This window comes from Carettochelys insculpta, chromosome 17, assembly GCF_033958435.1.
Source record: "Carettochelys insculpta isolate YL-2023 chromosome 17, ASM3395843v1, whole genome shotgun sequence".
In the NCBI taxonomy this organism is placed as follows: domain Eukaryota; kingdom Metazoa; phylum Chordata; order Testudines; family Carettochelyidae; genus Carettochelys; species Carettochelys insculpta.
Window position 1 is genome coordinate 22861221 of NC_134153.1, and position 18053 is coordinate 22879273.

At 42.8% G+C, this 18053-nt stretch overlaps 1 protein-coding gene across 1 annotated transcript in view; it reads left to right on the forward strand.

Moving 5' to 3' along the window:
- STK4 (serine/threonine kinase 4) overlaps window positions 1-18053 on the forward strand; it is an 89442-nt gene that overhangs the window by 16255 nt on the left and 55134 nt on the right. The window contains exons 4-9 of the mRNA XM_075011821.1: window positions 2467-2581; window positions 3103-3267; window positions 3692-3859; window positions 4918-5055; window positions 6214-6342; window positions 10311-10497. Of these exons, the coding sequence (XP_074867922.1) occupies window positions 2467-2581; window positions 3103-3267; window positions 3692-3859; window positions 4918-5055; window positions 6214-6342; window positions 10311-10497 (902 nt within the window). The remainder of the gene's footprint in view (window positions 1-2466; window positions 2582-3102; window positions 3268-3691; window positions 3860-4917; window positions 5056-6213; window positions 6343-10310; window positions 10498-18053) is intronic.

Here is an 18053-nt window from a genome sequence, read left to right on the forward strand (position 1 = left end):
CCATTTTTTTAAGTATTCAGCCCTGAGAAGCAAATACAACAGTAGCATATGTATAAAATATAAGAGCGTTAAGTTTCCAAATAAAACCTGCAGCATTTCAGTCCAGCGTATTCTTTCCAGAGAACTGACACCACTTTTGTGATACCAGTTAGTTTTCAATATTTTTATAGCACATAAACCAATAGAAAAGACACACGTAGCAGTGAGGGAAGAAAGAAGTTGAAGACACTGATGATAAAAGCAGATAAAGGAAAAAAGCCAAAAATATCTCAAAGGAAGAAGGGACAGGTTGTTTTCCAGTGAACATGCAAAGCCAGGTGTCAGGATGGCTGCATTCTACGGTTAGCTCTGCACTCTCTGTGCTGCCAGTTTCATCATCTCCAAAAGTGAGGTTAAGCTACCACACAGGAAATTCATGAATTACCAACCTGAATGAATGGGCTTTGAGATTTGTGGCTGGAAGGAACAACAGTGAGAGTTAATTTAAAGAAGTGGTATTTGAGGGGAATGGAGCTGTACAGACTCAGAAAATGAAGATTAGGGTTGAGAGAAACTGATCACCACCGACGCCCCCGATGTTATGTCGCTAAAGTTGTACTTAGGTTTCCATTGTACTGGGTTTGCATTGTCAGTCTTTGTGACTAGGTGATGGTTTGGCTCTTATGTATTTCTCTCTCACCTTTCTACAGGGTGGGTGCAACACCCTTGAAACCCCTTCCCTGCCCCAAGAGCAGCCTCTCTCCCCATGTGGAAGTTTGCATATCAGGGGGGCCATAGAAGACATCACATGCCAACGTTTTTTTTCCCTGCATACAGGAAGCAAGGAGAGAGAAAAGGGGTACAGGGTGGGACTGGGTGACCCCGGTAGGGGTGATGAGGAGAGAGACCAGGTTGGGATCTGTGGCTGTTGTCCAAAGTCTGGAAAGGAGATTTCCTTTCAGTTCCGCTGAAGGGGATACATTGCACTCCTTTCCTCTTAGACCCCCTACCCTCAAGTTTACACTGCACCCTCCCAGCCCCCCAGTTTTTCTGCACTTCCTTCTCAGCCATTCTGGGGTTTATCCTGCAGTCCCCCGTTGCACTGTGTTCTCTCACGCCTTTCAGACTCTTTGGGGCTCGCACTCCCCCCGCTGCAGTGCATCCTCCATTGCACCACCCCCTGGTCTCCTGAGGCCTGCACTGTTCCCCAGTACAGTTCAGGCCTCATTGCACTGCCAACCATTGCAGTGTAGCCCCCAGTGCACCTACCCCCGGCTGCTTGAGGCTTGCACTGCCCCCCTTCCGTGCACCAACCCCAGGCCCTTTGTGGCTTGCACTGCCCCACAGAGCACTACCCTCAAGCCCTATGAGGCATACATTGCACCCCCTTATGCCCTCCCCATATGGTTCTGGCTTGCACTCCTCGGCTGCCCCTTGCTCCAGCCCTCCTCCCTCCCCGTGGGTCCCTACCTGCCGCTGCCCAGGCAAATGCCCCTCTTTGCCTCAGCCCATGTGTGTGTCACTGCACTGCCCACATACTCCTCCCCATATTACTGTGCCTTGTGCACCTCAACTGCCCCTTGCTCTGCTCCCCTCGCCCCCAGCTCCCCACCTGTGGCTGCCCCAGGCAGGCACCCATCTCTGCCTCAACCAATGTGGGTTTCACCATCCCTCTTACAAGGGTCATACAGCTTTCTCTGGCATGCACAAATGGCAGGGGAGGGACAAACACCAGTCCCTCATCCTTGGGCTGTCTGTGTCCAGTGTGTGCATATTAAAACCCTGTAGCTCCCTGGGATTCGAATATGCACATGCTAGACACGGACAGCCCAAGGAGGCAGGACTGATGTTCGTCCTGCCCCCTGCCACTCCTGCATGCCAGAGAAGGGTGTGTGACTGGGCGGGCCACACCAAGATGTTTTATTAACATGTAGTCGCGGGCTGCAAAAAATATCCAGGGAGCCTCATGTGGCCCCCTGGATGAGTGTTTGAGATGGCTGATTCAAATTCTTGCATTAGAGAGAATGTCATTCATAGAGTACAGTGAGTTTATTTTTGGTCTTATAACTTCAATTTTTTAAAGCTTTCGGCTCTGTCCAAAGGACAGAGGGTCATTTTTATAATCTGATACATTAATACAGATTAAGTTATTGCTTCTTTGGCTGCCAGGCAGTAACTGTAGGTAAGATAAAATGACCTACTGTACTGTAAAGACCTAATTCTTGTTAAATGAGTAAAATGCCTCATGTCACAGAACTAAATTGCAGAACTAGGAGTAATGGTTATTATGGTATTTTAGAGGAAATCGCCAAATGGAGGATATGAGCACTTCCTGCAAACTCTTAACCTTGTAATATATTCAGCCTTAAAGCGGGGATACCAAGTCTGACCCTGAACTCCTAGCATCTTTTTGAGCTATGCTGCGTGCTCCTATTTATATAATTGCTGTCACCAGCAGGATCTGAATCTTTCTCTAATTTTTCATAGTCCCCATGTTGTCAAGTATTATGGCAGCTATTTTAAAAACACAGACCTGTGGATAGTCATGGAGTACTGTGGAGCTGGATCAGTGTCGGATATAATTCGATTACGAAATAAAACGGTATGTCCTTTCTGTCTTACCATCTATATTTGTACTATGCAAAGATTGAAATAGCCAGTCTAATTATTGCTTATTATGTGAAGTAGCTTTGTAGCAGTCTATGTGTAGTTCTTAGGTCTGTTTTCTGGTTTTTAGAGCATCCAGAGCTCTCAACTGTTCATGAGATGCAATTGTCCAGCTCTCCTGAAAATCAGGATGTTTAAATAGATAGCTAACTTGATCCTTCAGGATAAACATACTCCAACTGCAATTACTTTTCCGATTAAAAGATATAGTTGACCTTGTTGCGTTCTTTCATTGGTCACGTAATCGCAAGTTATCTCTGAAAGGGCATGCACACGAAATGCACAATATCTATGAAGTAAGACTGAGTAACTCAGTTGCACTGTGTATAGATAATAGGGTATCTTGGCAAGTGAAACTGTATTTTATTTTCTGCTAGTTCGTTGGCGACTTTTTGTATTTCAAGAAAATGTTAGTCTTCAGCCTGAAATGCCAGTCTAACTGCGTTTTTTCTTCAGTTGACAGAAGAGGAAATAGCTACAATAGTACAATCAACTCTCAAAGGACTAGAATATCTGCATTTTATGAGGAAAATACACAGAGATATCAAAGCTGGGAATATATTACTAAATACAGAAGGACATGCTAAGCTTGCAGACTTTGGGGTAGCAGGCCAACTTACAGTGAGTAAAACTGTTACCTAAGCCGTGTATGTAGAAATTTCTCATTCAACGTACAGTTACAAGTGAAAATTTACTGGTGTGAATTCAGCTGTTTAGCTCTTACATGAAAGAGTCGCATGTGCAGTGGGGCCCAGAAGAGGAACAAGCAGACTGACACTTTCTGGCTTTCTTATTTACAGAACTAAAGCACCAAAGTAGCTGGTTGTGTGGTAGCACGTATGGTAGAAGCCCCTACTGCTTTCTGTTGAGTCGTCCACAATTCTGCCAAAGCATCTCAGTCCTGATATGCAAAGTCCCTAATTTCAGTCTAACTTTTGTGTGTGATCTTCAGGGACGGTGTTAATTATTAATGAATAACTGGCAGACTTGTTTCTTCAGCTTTCCAAACTTTGCTCTTCTGCTTCCCCTTCCCCTCTTGTTTTAGGATACCATGGCAAAACGGAACACAGTCATCGGAACTCCATTTTGGATGGCTCCAGAAGTGATCCAAGAAATCGGGTATAACTGCGTAGCCGATATCTGGTCACTGGGAATCACTGCAATAGAAATGGCTGAAGGGAAACCACCATATGCAGATATTCATCCAATGAGGGTAAGGGCCAAGGCCTCTTCAGTTACAACTTTTGTAGAACGCAGGAAGCCTCTGTTGGCAGTTAGTATCTTCTACGATGCTTATTCAGCTGAATAACTTTTTAACCTAAAAAAATGTGCAAATTCTTTCTTTTTTTAACCTGTGCTTTTTAATATTTAGTGAAATGGAAAAAAAAAATCTTTGCAGGAAAATCTGCCAACTGGATTCTTTTTTTGCCAAGGCATATGACATTACCAGGTTTGTTCAGAATATGCCCGGGCAGAGATGAGCAGCCTTATATATTTGATCCAAAGTAAATCTTTTAGTCACAGCCACCACCAAGCAGTCTTATGGTCCTCATCATAGCTTCTTGGTCCAAAATCTGGTATTATCACATATCTTACCTAATTTCTTGGGAGCACATCATCTCAGCATTCCAGTCTTTTTGCTTAGGGCTTCCACAGTCACCTCTGTGGTCATTCCTCAGCTTCCATTTGTTTTTATTGTTTCCATTTTTTGTCAACCTAATTTTCACTTGATTTAGTGCACACCAGTGTTTTTGTTCAAGGTCATTTCCTGTAGGAAGATATTCTGAAGGAACCAGACTCTCCAGGATCACTGGTGATTCCTACCGTTTTGTTACTCCATAGCTTTCCACCACAGTATTCTTGACTAAGGGATTTTTCAGAGACAAAGCTCTTTGGGAGTCCTACCTCTTGAGTGGTGGAATGTGGCCATGCAGTGAGCATCCTGTATTATGCAACCATTTCTCTCCCCTTTTTAATAAAGGACTTTTAATAATTTAAAATGGAAAAATGTCACTCTCTGAACAAAACAGTGGCTTTGTCTTATGAAGAAACACCTCTGCAATGTGGTGTACAAACCTCTTGTTCTGTTTGGAGGGGAATATACATAGGATTAACGCAAACACTCAAAGTCACAGAAGGGCTAGGTACATGAATAACTTTTCAAATGTCTGTTTCTGTGCTTTCAGTAAATGTTTGTCTGTTCTAAGTTATCTTAAAGATTTCCAAAATCAATGAGCACTAGAATAATATTTATTTTGTTTTTATTCTCAGGCAATTTTCATGATTCCTACAAATCCTCCTCCCACATTCCGGAAGCCAGAACTCTGGTCAGACAACTTTACAGACTTTGTAAAACAATGTCTTGTGAAAAGTCCTGAACAAAGAGCCACTGCCACACAGCTTCTCCAGGTCTGGTGTTTGTTATCTGGCGTGCTCTTAGCGTACCTGTGTTTAACTAGACAAACCGCAGTGCAGGCAAGGAGTATTTGTGCAATTTGTGATGCTGGTTCCCCTTCATACGTTGTAAAATCCAGTTGTATGAGGTTTTTAAACCTTTTAGTTTTTTCTTTAGAAGTTAGAGTAGCTCCTCCTGCTTTCTGTTCCCATACTTAGTGTTTCAGGATTTCAAGAGGAAAATCCTGACACTTAACAGTTAAGCCTTAGCTGACTCTGTGCTTAGAAGAGAGCCATATTTAATTATATTAATGTCAAAGTCCCCCGTGTCCTAGTTGTCCCAGTTTGTCTCTAGTCGCTCTGTTACCTCAGAGGATACTACTTGCAGAGTTACAAGCAAAGCTAGTCTATTTCTAAAGGACTCTCTGGGTTTTAAAAACTAATGTTCCATGTGCTCTCTTTGAGCTGCCAGATGTTACCTGCCATTTGCACCAGCTTAGAAGAGCCACAGTGCTTTCCTGTAAAGCACCTCTTCCTTTGTGTAACAGAGGTCCATCTTGGTTTCTGAAGCATTGTCTGAGGGATTGGCTCTACAGCTTCTCAGTTCATCCTTAAAATGTCAGAAGCAGAAAGCAATAAGTGAGACAGACTGTTGGCCTCTTATTGGAAAGTGCGAGCCGTGATGTTATCTTGAGTGTTATGAATTTACCTCATTTTTAGATTAGGGATGTAAAATTCTGTTTAATTAGTTAACCAGTTAAACATTAGGGGCTGCTCCAGATGGCTAGAGCACCCTGTCTGCAGCTCTGTTGGCATGGTCTACCTCCATGGGGCTGGAAAACCCACCTGCTGCAGGCAGTGGGGGTTTGCTCCAGTTCCTACTGCTTAACTGTCACCAGTAAGCCTTGTCCATTTAGGGTTAAATGTTAACATCCCTATTCTAGGTATGAGCATTCAGAAAACAACTATGAGTGTAGGGTCGTATAGCAGTGCCCTTTTTGTATGACTCAGTACAGGTCTCTCATTTGCAGTCACTAAAATAATAAATTAATGAATAGAAACTTAATTATAAAACTTTTCATTTTGTTGTGTACACCAACTGTAATTCAGCAGAGATAGGCATAGCTCTAAGTAATAGAGTTTTACTGCTTATATAGCTACTTTTTTTTTTAGCATCCATTTGTTAAAAGTGCCAAAGGAGCATCAATCCTGCGGGACTTGATTAACGAGGCAATGGATGTGAAACTGAAACGTCAGGAAGCACAACAGCGTGAATTGGATCAAGATGATGAAGAAAACTCAGTGAGTGTTTAATGACTGTAATACCTTAAAATGTTGGTACTGATATATGAGAAAGTAGGTGCCTTTCCCAAGCTCTTCTAAAAGAGTCCATAGATTTGGTAGAGTTAATAATTCCTCTCTTGATTATTGTATAAAGGGAGGTTTAAGATGGACTTTAGGAAAAACTTCCTATCAGGGTCGTCATACACTGGAATTAATTGCTGAGGAAGGTTTTAGAATCTCCATCATTAAAGATTACACAAACACAGGTTACACAAGCACCTGTCAGGGATGGTTGGAGGGTACTCGTTGCAGGGGACTGGACTTGATGACTTTTTGAGGTTGCTTCCAGTTCTATGATCTATGATTGTTGTTTATATTACCGTAACATGTGGGAGCCCTAGCCTTAGACTGGCTGATTTAACACACAGGTGAGCAATACTGAGTAGCGCTTAGCTCAGCCACTGATCCCAGCTTTGATTCTGGGATTTTCTAGCTTAGGACTGCTCAAATCCTGTCCTAGAGCTGCTCTCTATCAGCCCGTTCCCGCCTGCTTTACGTTCAGGTGGGGTATCGGGCTACTGCCTTAATGTATCAGTTGAACATAAGGGCCACACTTGTCACAGCACAGTTACTAACTCAGCAAAAGTACTTTAAGGATATGTACTACATCTGTATAAGATTTTAAATACATTTGCCCAGCTGGATCAAATTTTGTTGTTTGTATCTTGTTTTCTTCATACTATTTTCCTGATTTAGAAACCCCTTTATAGAAACTTCATACTGTACAATAGAAACAGACGCAGATTTAAGGTGAGGGGATGTGTATTTAAACTTCTTTTGGCAGTATAGTGCTGTGAGTTTGAGTTCTGTGGGGTTTTTTTTAACTGATGGACCAAGATTGCGGAGTTGCAGACCAAGTAATTGCTTGCTCATACATTATGTTTTGACTTTTGAATAAGTGTTGCAGTGTGTGTGTGTGGTATTTTTTCAATCGCATGTCAAAAGCCAACTTGAAGCATGCTTTGTCAATTTCAGCCTGACTGAATAAACTGGACAACTGATGGTCATTGTATAGAGCAGTGGTTCCCAGCCTTTCACTGGTGCAGACTTGCAATCGCCTTCCCCAAACCATTCGTGGACCCCCATCAAAGCCAATTCTATTTTCTCTGATAATTTTTATTTATCTTTTCATGGACCCCCTGCAGTACCCTCGCAGACCCCAGATTGGGAACCACTGGTAGACAGCAAGCCTATTCTGAAGATATATTTGAATAGCATACTTTGCTGTGAAATATAGGGATGTTAAAATCAGTGTTGCCTGACTATTAAGTTAAGGCTGCATGATGCTTTGGAGTGGAGTGATCTTTACTCATGTTTTTAACAAGATGTTGGCTTTAAGGTTATGTGCTGTTACTTGTATGCTTGCGTTTCGATAGCATCACTGAGAGCTGGTTCCAGATTGTTGGAGGGGTTTCTCTAGGGTAAAGGTTTTCCCATGGCCTCTCTGCCTTCATGCATAACCACTGCTAGCAGGAGAGAGTTACCCAGAACTTCCGTGGTGCTGTAGGGTTTCTGATGCAGACTCTCATTGTACTGGAAAGAGGGTTCATTGCCCCGCAGAAACTTTCTGTAGTTTGTCCTTTTCCCAGTTTTGGTTTGGTGTTTGTTTGCTGGCAGCCCCACAGCCAAGGGGATCCCAAGCCAGGGCACCTCACCAGCAGCCCTGCAGCCCCAAGCTTGGGCCAAAGGGGACCCCAGCTGGGGCTGGGGGGAATCCTAATTGGGCTGGAGGAGACTGTAGCACACGAGTGGGTAGCTGGCATCCCACAGGTCCTGGCTGGGCTGGGAGAGACCAGTGGGCCCAGGGCAGGGAGCTGCCTGGGGCACAGAGCCCTGCCAGCAGCCCCAGGACTGTGGCTGGGCCAGAGCAGACAATGGCCCATGGGCAGGAAGTCCTGCCGGCAGCCCCCAGACAACCCCCTGTCCCACCATCAGCCCTGTAGCTACCCACCACAAATCCCTCTGTCCTACAGACTGCCCCCCAGCTGCCCACGGCAACCCCCCCACCCCCTCGGCAGCCACCCACCACAGACCCTTCCACCCTACAGGCAGTCCCCTCCCTTCCCTGCCCTCAGTGACTCTTACTGATCTCCACGTGGAGCAGGCAGGAAGCATGGTGAAAGCACAGGCGCTGTGTGTGCCCCTCCACCAGCTCAGAGGTGGAGCTTGCCAGTCCCTCTTTGCTTTCCCCCTGCATGGGGGAAGGAAGGGTGGGGCTGAGCTCTCCGGCGTGCCACTGAAAAGTGGCTCATGTGCCAACCATGGCATGTGTGCTGGGGGTTGCCGACCCCTGTGCCGCCACATGTTGACAGCTGTGAGCCCTTGCATTGGAGCTCTGCAAGAAGTATGTGCCTTGTGACACTAAATCAGACCACAGACTACCATCACATACACACAGCACCTGGGGACTCACAGTACATGGCTTGTGAACATAGTGGATTATGTTTTAAGTGGATGGCAATGTTGAATATTGATTTCTTTTGTACAGAATATATCTGCCTGTTGAGTTTCCCCCAGCCCACCATGCATCTGCAATTTTTTCCAACAGCCGGGAGACAGAAGCAGACATCTTTATTCACTGGTCTCTTGCTTAGTGCAGCTCATAGCACCTGGCAGGCATTGTGCTGGAGCAGTAGTTTGGGGATGGGATGGGACTTGATGATCAGTTTTATGCAAGGTATAAAACTATTGTCAGCACCACAGCTGCTTAGCTCATGCGATGTGAACCACACTGAGCACAAGGCTGTACATGCCCACTTCTACTTCCTTGCGATCAGAAAAATAGAAGCAATTTGTCCTTGTCCTGCTCCCTTCTTACAAGTGGCTTTAAGGCTTTACAGCTTGTGACCTTACACTGTGATGTACACAGCAAGACAGCCTGCCTATGGACCAGTGCCTGCCTGTTGCTTTCTTTCCAAGGGCTACAAAGACCATATTGCCAGCAGATACAAGTTAACACATAGTTCTTTCTAAGCAACCATCTTTATTCTTAAGGTAAAAGCATTACAGAGAAAACATAGACGTTTCTATGTGCATGCTCCAAGCTTACCAGAGGTCATACATTAGTCTTTCTGGCCTAACAAGGGTCTATGTCTTTCCCCAAGAGTTGGGCTGCCCCTTTCTTAGAGAGTCCTGTCCCTTTGCTGGATCAGAGAGAAGGCCAAGAATCAGTTTAAACACAGTGTTATAACAAAAGCCCTTTCTTTGTTTGGCCTCTGGAATACCCACTTTGAACTAACATCTGCAAGCCTTCCCAGGGTTGGTACCTCTTCAGTGCTGTTTACAGTCTGAGTGACTTTCCCCCCTTTAATTACCCCACTCCCCCCACCACAAACACTGTTTTTAGTTCCTGGTGACACTACGCAACCCTCTTGCCCTCTGGAGTTGTGTACAGTCCCTTGCCCACAATGATACATGATCCAGTCATATCCATTGTACCATATGTTTCCCTCAAAATACTGCATGGGATTGCGACATGTGTCACAATATTAGCATGGTAAGAGGGAAGAAAATACTCTCTGAAAAAGATGACAGGTTTTGGATTTTAATGTACAATTCTGTTTTGTTTTAAAGCCTTGCAAATTCAATTCATTCTAATTCCTTAAGAGATTGATTATTCCTAGATATAACCTATTTTAAATATTAGCTTTTAAAGACATTATCCCCTTTGGTCTTCAGCATACACATACACTGAATAGTGCTGCCATCTAATATTGGTCAGTGATTTCTAGATAATGAGAATGGGATTTTAGTTCAATGTTCCTGTCTGGCAGAATTTGTTACGTGTTGCTGACTTTATAATATTTCTGTAAGATTCTCAGATGCTAAAGAAATATTGGAAGCTGATACCACTTCCCCTTGAATGTGACCACTCTTCTAATAAGATTGCTGTGATCAGTAAATGCATTTCTTAAATCCACCCACAGGAAGAAGAGGAGACAGACTCAGGTACCATGGTTCGAGCTAGTGGTGATGAGACTGGTACCATAAGAGCTGCTAGTACAATGAGTGATGGAGCCAATACTATGATAGAACATGATGGAACCCTGGAATCCCAGCTGGGTACAATGGTAATAAACACTGAAGACGAGGAAGAAGAAGGAACCATGAAGAGTAAGAACACCTTATTTTCAATCGTTATATAGTCATTAATTCACATGGCGGTTTAAATACAGTGATAGAACAGGGGAAAACAAAACAGGTGTGTGGTCAAAAAGTGCAGTGAGGCTATACCAGGAAGAAGTGTTGTCAGCAGAAGGGAGAAAGCTAATGTAAGGGAAAGTTAAGACATTTATTGTAATAACCTTCTCTATGGCAGCTAAGGATGTTTTAATTAAAGTGAGTAATAGTTTTCAGCAGGCTGGTCCGCCAAGGGGAGCTATTAGTTTTATGGTAATTTATGTACTTTCACTAAGCTATTTATTGTAGCTACTCTTAGTGTTGCTCTAAATTCCCTTGACAGTACTACCAAATAATTATAAATTACCAATTAAATCCCAACCTGGGTTTACTAATTATGAATTCACTTGGTTGTTTTTTCTTTTGTTGTGGCATATTTACTTCACTTCCTGTTTCTGAGGAGTTGCTATTTGTGCTAGTGCTGCCGGATAGCACCCACAAGACATGCTGTCTGAAGTTAGGAGGTGCTCTCTGTTGTTATAGCTCCACTCAGCTGAAGAGAGAATTGACTTCTAGAAAATGAAATACTATTGATTATAGGTTATTTGTATTGTGGTAATACTTTGTGTTCCCATTCATGAGTAAGGGTGCATTGTGCTAACGTTTAACAAGATTCCTGACCTGAAGAGTTTTCAGTCTGAGTATAAAATAAGACAACTGGTGGAAATAACATACAGGGAGAACGCAAGATAATGACAAAACCAAAACTGGTTAACGAGACAAGTGGTCACAGCATCTCTGGAGGGGTGGGGGCTGAGGTAGCGGTTTCTGTAGGTATTATGGCAGAGAAGCGATTTAAGGAGGACAATGCAGTGGCTTTGTAGATGTTTACAGGGAGTTCGTCCCAGACACGGAGATGACATAGGAGTAAGTGCATCGGTGCTTGTTTTTTAAATTAGACAATGAAGGTTGGCATTGGTGAAGGAGCAGAGGTGGGGGGTCTCTAGGTTGATAGTGTGATAGATAGGATGAGAATAGGCCGTGAGGGCCACCAGTGAAGATGAGTAGCTTGTGTTTCAGCAGGGAGAACCAGCGGACTGGAGCAAACAGGTGTGAGTGATTGGGGTGAAACAACAAAGCAAGAAAACTACTTTTGCATTCACTTTTTTTCAGTGGGTATAAATACAGATAGATTGCATTGACCTAGAGGCTGAAGTAGAAATGTAAGATGTGGACCTGGATGAGGAGATTTAGCTGTGGTTAGGGAGAGGAAAGGCTACATCTTCATGAAGTAATGTGAAAAGGGCTGGCAGTTCCTTTTTGCCTACCTTTTTAAATTGGTGTGATGATGCCAACTAATATTTAATTTCTTGTATGCTTGTATTTAAAACGTGATGGTTTGAGAAATCCTGGTTCAAGTGGGTAACACTTCTAGCATAATCAGGAGTTCTGGAGGTTCAAACTCATGCAGGCCTGTGAAAGATTTCTCTGTTGTGGGGTTTTATGGCCCGAGTAGAAACCTGTCTTCATCACCTGGAAAATATTTCCCACTCCCAAGAATGTTTACCAGGCTTAGCAATGCAGTCCGTGAAGGAGGTGTGTCCCAGCTTGCTTGTGGCTTTAAAGATACACTGATTCTTCATCATCATCAACAGCCACCATGGGCTCAGCACCCATTGGTGTCTGATGCCACTCATGATTTGCTTCCATCTTTCCTTGTCCAGTGCAGAGTGGCTTAGTTTCCAAAGACTAGCTCCGCACCAATCTACTATATCATCTACCCATTCTCTGTGTGGGGTGGTCTTCTCCTATTTGAATGGTCCATTATGCCGAATACCAGGGTCTTGATGTTTCCTTTGTCATTCATTCTGCAAATATGCCCAAATAGCTGTAACTTCTGTTGTATAACCTTCCGCAGTAATACAGTATTTAGTAGGATTTTATTATCTATTTTGACTTACAATTGCACCAGTCAGTTCTTAGGAGGCAGTGGCTACTGCATGTTGCGTAAGCTTCAAATTACAGATGGCCCCAAAATTAGCACTAGGTAAGGTGAGCAGAAGTTATACCGCACAGATACAAGTGATGGGGAAAATTTCTTCCTATTTCAACTGGCATGATGAAATTTGTTTAAAATGCAAATCATCTTTGTAACATTCACATGTCTTGTGTGTCATTGTCACTTGTTCATGACAGTAATATGAGTACCTGGAGACACTCAGAATGTGTAGTAATGTGTATACTTAACATTAATGATGCTGGAGACCTATTTATTGTGGAATCAGTTTTGATTTATATAGTAGCCTGGAGCCTCAAACCATAAACTGTCTTGCTACAGGGCCTATACTTCAGTGCCCTGATTGTGTAGTCATTCTTAAGTTACGTCCTTTCCCTGTTGCATATTATCTGTGTGCAGATATTTTTGTAAAAAACTTAAACTATAGTACATGCAATTCCTGTGGCATAACAGATGCTGGAGGCTGAAACAAGCATTTTGCAATGTACCTACTGTCAGCTTACTGAATTTTAGTTTACCCTATTAACTTGCATGGGGAAATGAGTAGTGCAGTTCCATCTCTAGCTATTATGATGAGGACATATTGTCCAGCCCTTCCTTCCATCCTTCCTTACAGTTCTTCAATAGATAGTTTATCAGACAAGAATGATTTTGACTGCTACTGTGTAACTTGTAACTCTGCATTTTAACCAAGTTGGAAGTCTGTCTGATTTGTTTTGTTTGAGAAGTTCATCAGCTGATCTGTTTTTATTTCACGATGTTTAGGAAAACCTTGGCCAGCATTTGAAGTAACTCTTGTTTGAACTGTAGATCATAGCAGCAACTTCACTTACGCTAAGCTAAATTGGCATTAGGGCGATCTGCAGAAAGTGGATTGATTTAAATCAAGACAGTTTGAATAACTGACTTAAATTGTGATTTAAAACACCTATATGTAATATGTCAAGTTACCAAAAAAAGCTAATACTGAGTGCACTTAATTTTGAAGTAAGCCCTGTTGAACTCATTGGCACTTCTGTATTTTTGAGAAAATCAAGTATAAAATGAGGCTCTCTTGGAAAAGCTGAACTACGCTGCAGTAAAATAGGAAATAGACATGTGGCATTACCATTATAATCTGTGGCCATGATGTTTCAAAATAAGAGGTATGTATATTCTGTAATATGAGAAAATGACACTCAGTGGCAACTGGCAACTCTAGATTTCTCTTACTGCAGCTTTCTGTACTGTTTACTTGGGTGATAGAGTCTGAACCTAGTTACTTAATTAAAGGAGCCATAAAGATTAGCTAACTAAACATTCCCTCCCTCCCCCAGCAGCATCCAGTACAGCAAACAGGTTGGCAATTGGCTGTCAAAATCAGTTACACTAAGGGCTTGTCTACACTAGCTCCCTCCTTCGAAGGGGGCCTGTGAACAAGCCCGAGCAGTGAATAGCAATGAGATGCTGCGCTGCATATGGAGTGTCGACGCACATGTTTTTTGTCGACAGAGCGTCGACAAAGGTCAGTACTTTCGCCGACAGCATTCTGCCTCTCTGCGATGAGAAATAACGCCTTTGTCAACGCTTTCTTTCAACAGAAAGCTGTGTAGAAGCTCTGGGGTAGGGTGCCCCCTCTGTTGACAGACAGGGCTTCTGGTTCACAGGGCAGCCCTGTTTGCTGAGCTTCTGGTTGGTTGTTCTGTCAAGAGAGGGCTGGGGAGTCTGGCCGCTCTCTATCAACAGAGCAGATTGCATTTGTGGTCCACTTTTGTGTGTAGGCATGATCTGTCGACAGAAATTTTGTTGGAAGATCTCTTCCAACAGTAACTTCTGTCCACATATCTCTGTAGTGTAAACGTAACCATTATGAACAGGTGGGCAGTGGTGCTTTTCTGCTTTTGTAGCAATTGATGGAAAGAAAGGAAACTGAGCCATCAAAGCTGATTTTCATCTCAGTGTTGTGCATGACTGAAACAGGATACCAGTCTAATAAGAAAAGAAAAGGGAAAACAGGCAACTATTTACAGTAATTGCTATGATGTAAATGGTTGCCCAAAGAAGATGGGCCAAAAGCTATTTAAGGTGAGAATACCAGTTATTCACCAACAGAAAACGTTGAACCTTTTAAAGAATCTGAGTAGTATGGCTTTTGAAATTTTAAAGGGAGCAGAAATCAAAAGGGTTTTTTAACTTTTGTTTATATAAGAAAAAAGCCTATGATAATTCTTTCACTTGTATGTCTCCAGATCTTTGCTATCTCCTGTTATCTTTTCACTAACTTCACACTGAGGAAAGAATGCTATCAAAATTCTGCTCAAACTTGGATGAGAGAGGGCATTGCTCTTAATTGATGCATTAACTCACAAAGTGGAACAGGCTAAATCATTTTGGCTTACTTCAGTTCACTTATCTTCTTACCTTCAGTTATATTGCCTCCTCAAAAGTTTGTGGTCCTTACCAACTGAGTGTAAATAATTCAGTCCTTCAGTGGCTCTCTATAAAGAGGGTGCATGTGGTAATTTTACTTTCACAAAGAAAGCACCCAACTTCAAACCAACATTTATTTTGTGGTTAGGGATGTCCTTGCATGATTACTGCAGTTGTTGGATATGTCAGCCTCTAACCAGAAGAGGGAGCTCCAGAACAGGCTGCTGGAAGCTGCTGTTTGAATTGGAAGATGAGCTTCTAAACATTTGAAAATATTGCAGAACTTCCTCGGGGAATGTATTTGAGGTTCCAGATGCAAGTGCCGTGGCAATGTCACAGTTGTGCACATTACTTTCGTGCACATGTACATTTAGTGCCATAATTTCAAGAGGACCCAGAGCAGCTTGGTTTCATTCTTCATTATTACGCTTGCTGACAGAGGCTTACATTCATTTAAAGAAAAAGTCTACGGCACATTTGGTTTATTGATTTTATCTTTTGGAAAATTTACCATATCAGGTTAAAAATTCAGTTTAAAGTTTTTTCTTTCCTCTCAACCTTCTCCTCCAGTAGAATAATATTAAATTACTAATTGCAGGTGACTGTGTTGTCTATATTAATATTCCTTTATACAGTAAACACTTTCATATCTGGCAGCCCCAGGACTGGGAGGTTGCTGGATATTCAACTATTCTGGATAATAGAGAAGGATACCTAGCAATGCATAACACTAAAGAAAGACAAGTTTGGATATTAAGAAACAAACAAAAATGTATGAAGAGTACTTATTTACCAACAATTGTAATATTGTACACTGTAAACAAACTGCATTTGTATTTACTTTCACTATACTGTACTTATGGAAAACTAACTAAAATCTACTTATGGTTAAAATGTCGGTTATGTGAAAGTTCCAGAGGATAGAATGCCCAATATGTAAGCGTTTACTGTATATTTGTTTCTTGGGGAGATGGCTCTTAGCAGCTTGCAAATGCTGAATTGCTTCAAATGCTTCATTTTCAAATTATTTCCATATTAATGTTCTGTTGATGGTCAGTTTAATTGATTGATGTGTAAAAAAATACTCATCAGACCAGCGGCAGAAATTGTTTGAAGAAGTAGTTTCCAAAATCAATTGAAATAGAGTAAGCCCTTGAGATACGCACAACCAAGTTATGAGTGTCTTGGGTTAACGTGACTGCTGCCCCTGACAGGAGCGATGAAACCAATGGCTCCCCTCCACTGCCTGGAGCCAGAAAACTGACCAATGCAGCTGCCCTGCTCAGTTTCCCCTCTCTGCAAGCGGAGGGGAGCTGGGAGCCAGGCTGGTCAGTTTCCCAGGTTCGGCAAGCGGCAGGGAGACGGGAACCAAGCTGCCCCTGGCTCCCGGCTCCCTGCCACTCGGGGAGCCAGAATACTGACCAGCCCTGGAGGGCTAACAGTTTCACTGCTGCAAGCACAGGGGAGCTGGGAACTAGGTGGCAGCCTGGTTCCTGTCTCCCCTCGACTTGCACGAAAACTTGGCTTACGCAGGGGTTGCAGAAATCCAACCCCTGCGTAACTTGAGGGTTTACTATAATGGTATTTTTACCACACTGGAATTGGAGAATTTTTGTTGATTCATATGTTAAAAGTGGTCTTCCTTTCAATTGGTAACTGGTGTTACAATTCAGGTGACTACAGTACAAAGATCAACAGTCTTTTACATAGCAGAAGTGTCAGGGTACAATCTTTCCAGGACCCTGTTACTCTTAGGTACTTATAATTTGAGTCACTGCAAAATTGCATCACAGTTTCTCCATGTGCTGCCCTCCATCCCAAGTACTGGCTCCATACTCCCTTTTGGGTGGGAACTGGGGTCAATGGGAGCTTTGTGGACAGTGCCTGCAGGCAAGAGCAGCTCGTAGAGCCACCTGGTCCCCCCATTTAGGAGCCAGATTTTCTGGTTGCTTTCGGGCTTCAGTGCAGCCACTGAAGCCACCTGAGGTAACCCTGTACCTGCCCTGGCTCTGACCCTCCTAAACCTGGGGCCCCCTCCTGCACCACAAACCTCTCCTCTCTGCCCTCACCCCCTCCCATACCTCAATCCTCTGCCCTAGCCTGTTGAAAGTGAGTGAGGGTGGAGAAGAACTAGTTACTGAGGGAAGGAGAAATGTGGGCAGGGGGAAAACCTCGTGGAAGGAGCAGGACTAAGGAGTTCGGTTTTATGCATTTAGAAAGGTGGCAGGCCTAGTGATGGTAGATCCCATTGAACATTGTGTTTTATCAACTTCTTGTTTAATTAGTTGCCAGTAGAATGGGTAGGACTTGAAATGGTGGAAAACCTGGTACCTTGGTTGTTTTTAGGTCTGAAGAGTAAAAGCATACTTTGAATGGCAGGTACAATGACTCAGCTGCCTTCCTGATCTATAATCAGATCTCATAAATGAAATAAAAGCTGTCTTGGTCAGTACTTAAATCTGCCCCTGTCTGTCTTAGAAGGGCTTGTTGCTGTGGCATGTAAGTACCAAACAAAACATATGAGGAAACTTGAGTGTCCCAAGGGGGTTTGGATACAGATAAGTGCCGCTCATTACTGTGGCACTTATCTTATGTAAATCATTAGCGTACAAATGCAACAATGTGGAATTAGCAGCTTTGATAGCATAATACACTCTGTGATTTGGATTTAATGTGAAATATGTCTTTATTGATTGTTAAAATATCCTATGCCTCATCATAGACTAGGTGCATTAGCCTCTAGCATTAGCGAGATTCCAAATCAAACAATTACATTAAATTCATTTGGTATTTCCTATTACATTTGAAGTCTCTTCCTGTATCCTAAGTTGGTAACCGATTGTGGTCTGTTAAGCCACTACCTTTCATCCTAGAGATGGCAGCATTTCATTTCTGAGTGAAATGTGGGATATGTGTCTGCCCGTCTGAGTAATGTGTGCTCTGTACTTTTTTCAGGTGAGAAGTGCCATCTGAACATATTTTTGGTAGCCTTGTGTTAAATGTACAATATAATGATACTTTAACTTAGCTGAAGCAAAACCATTTAAATGCTAACATTCAGTAGACCTTTTGCTAGTCAGAAGTTTGATTTTTCATATAAAGTAATGGCTTTTCTCTGTAAAAA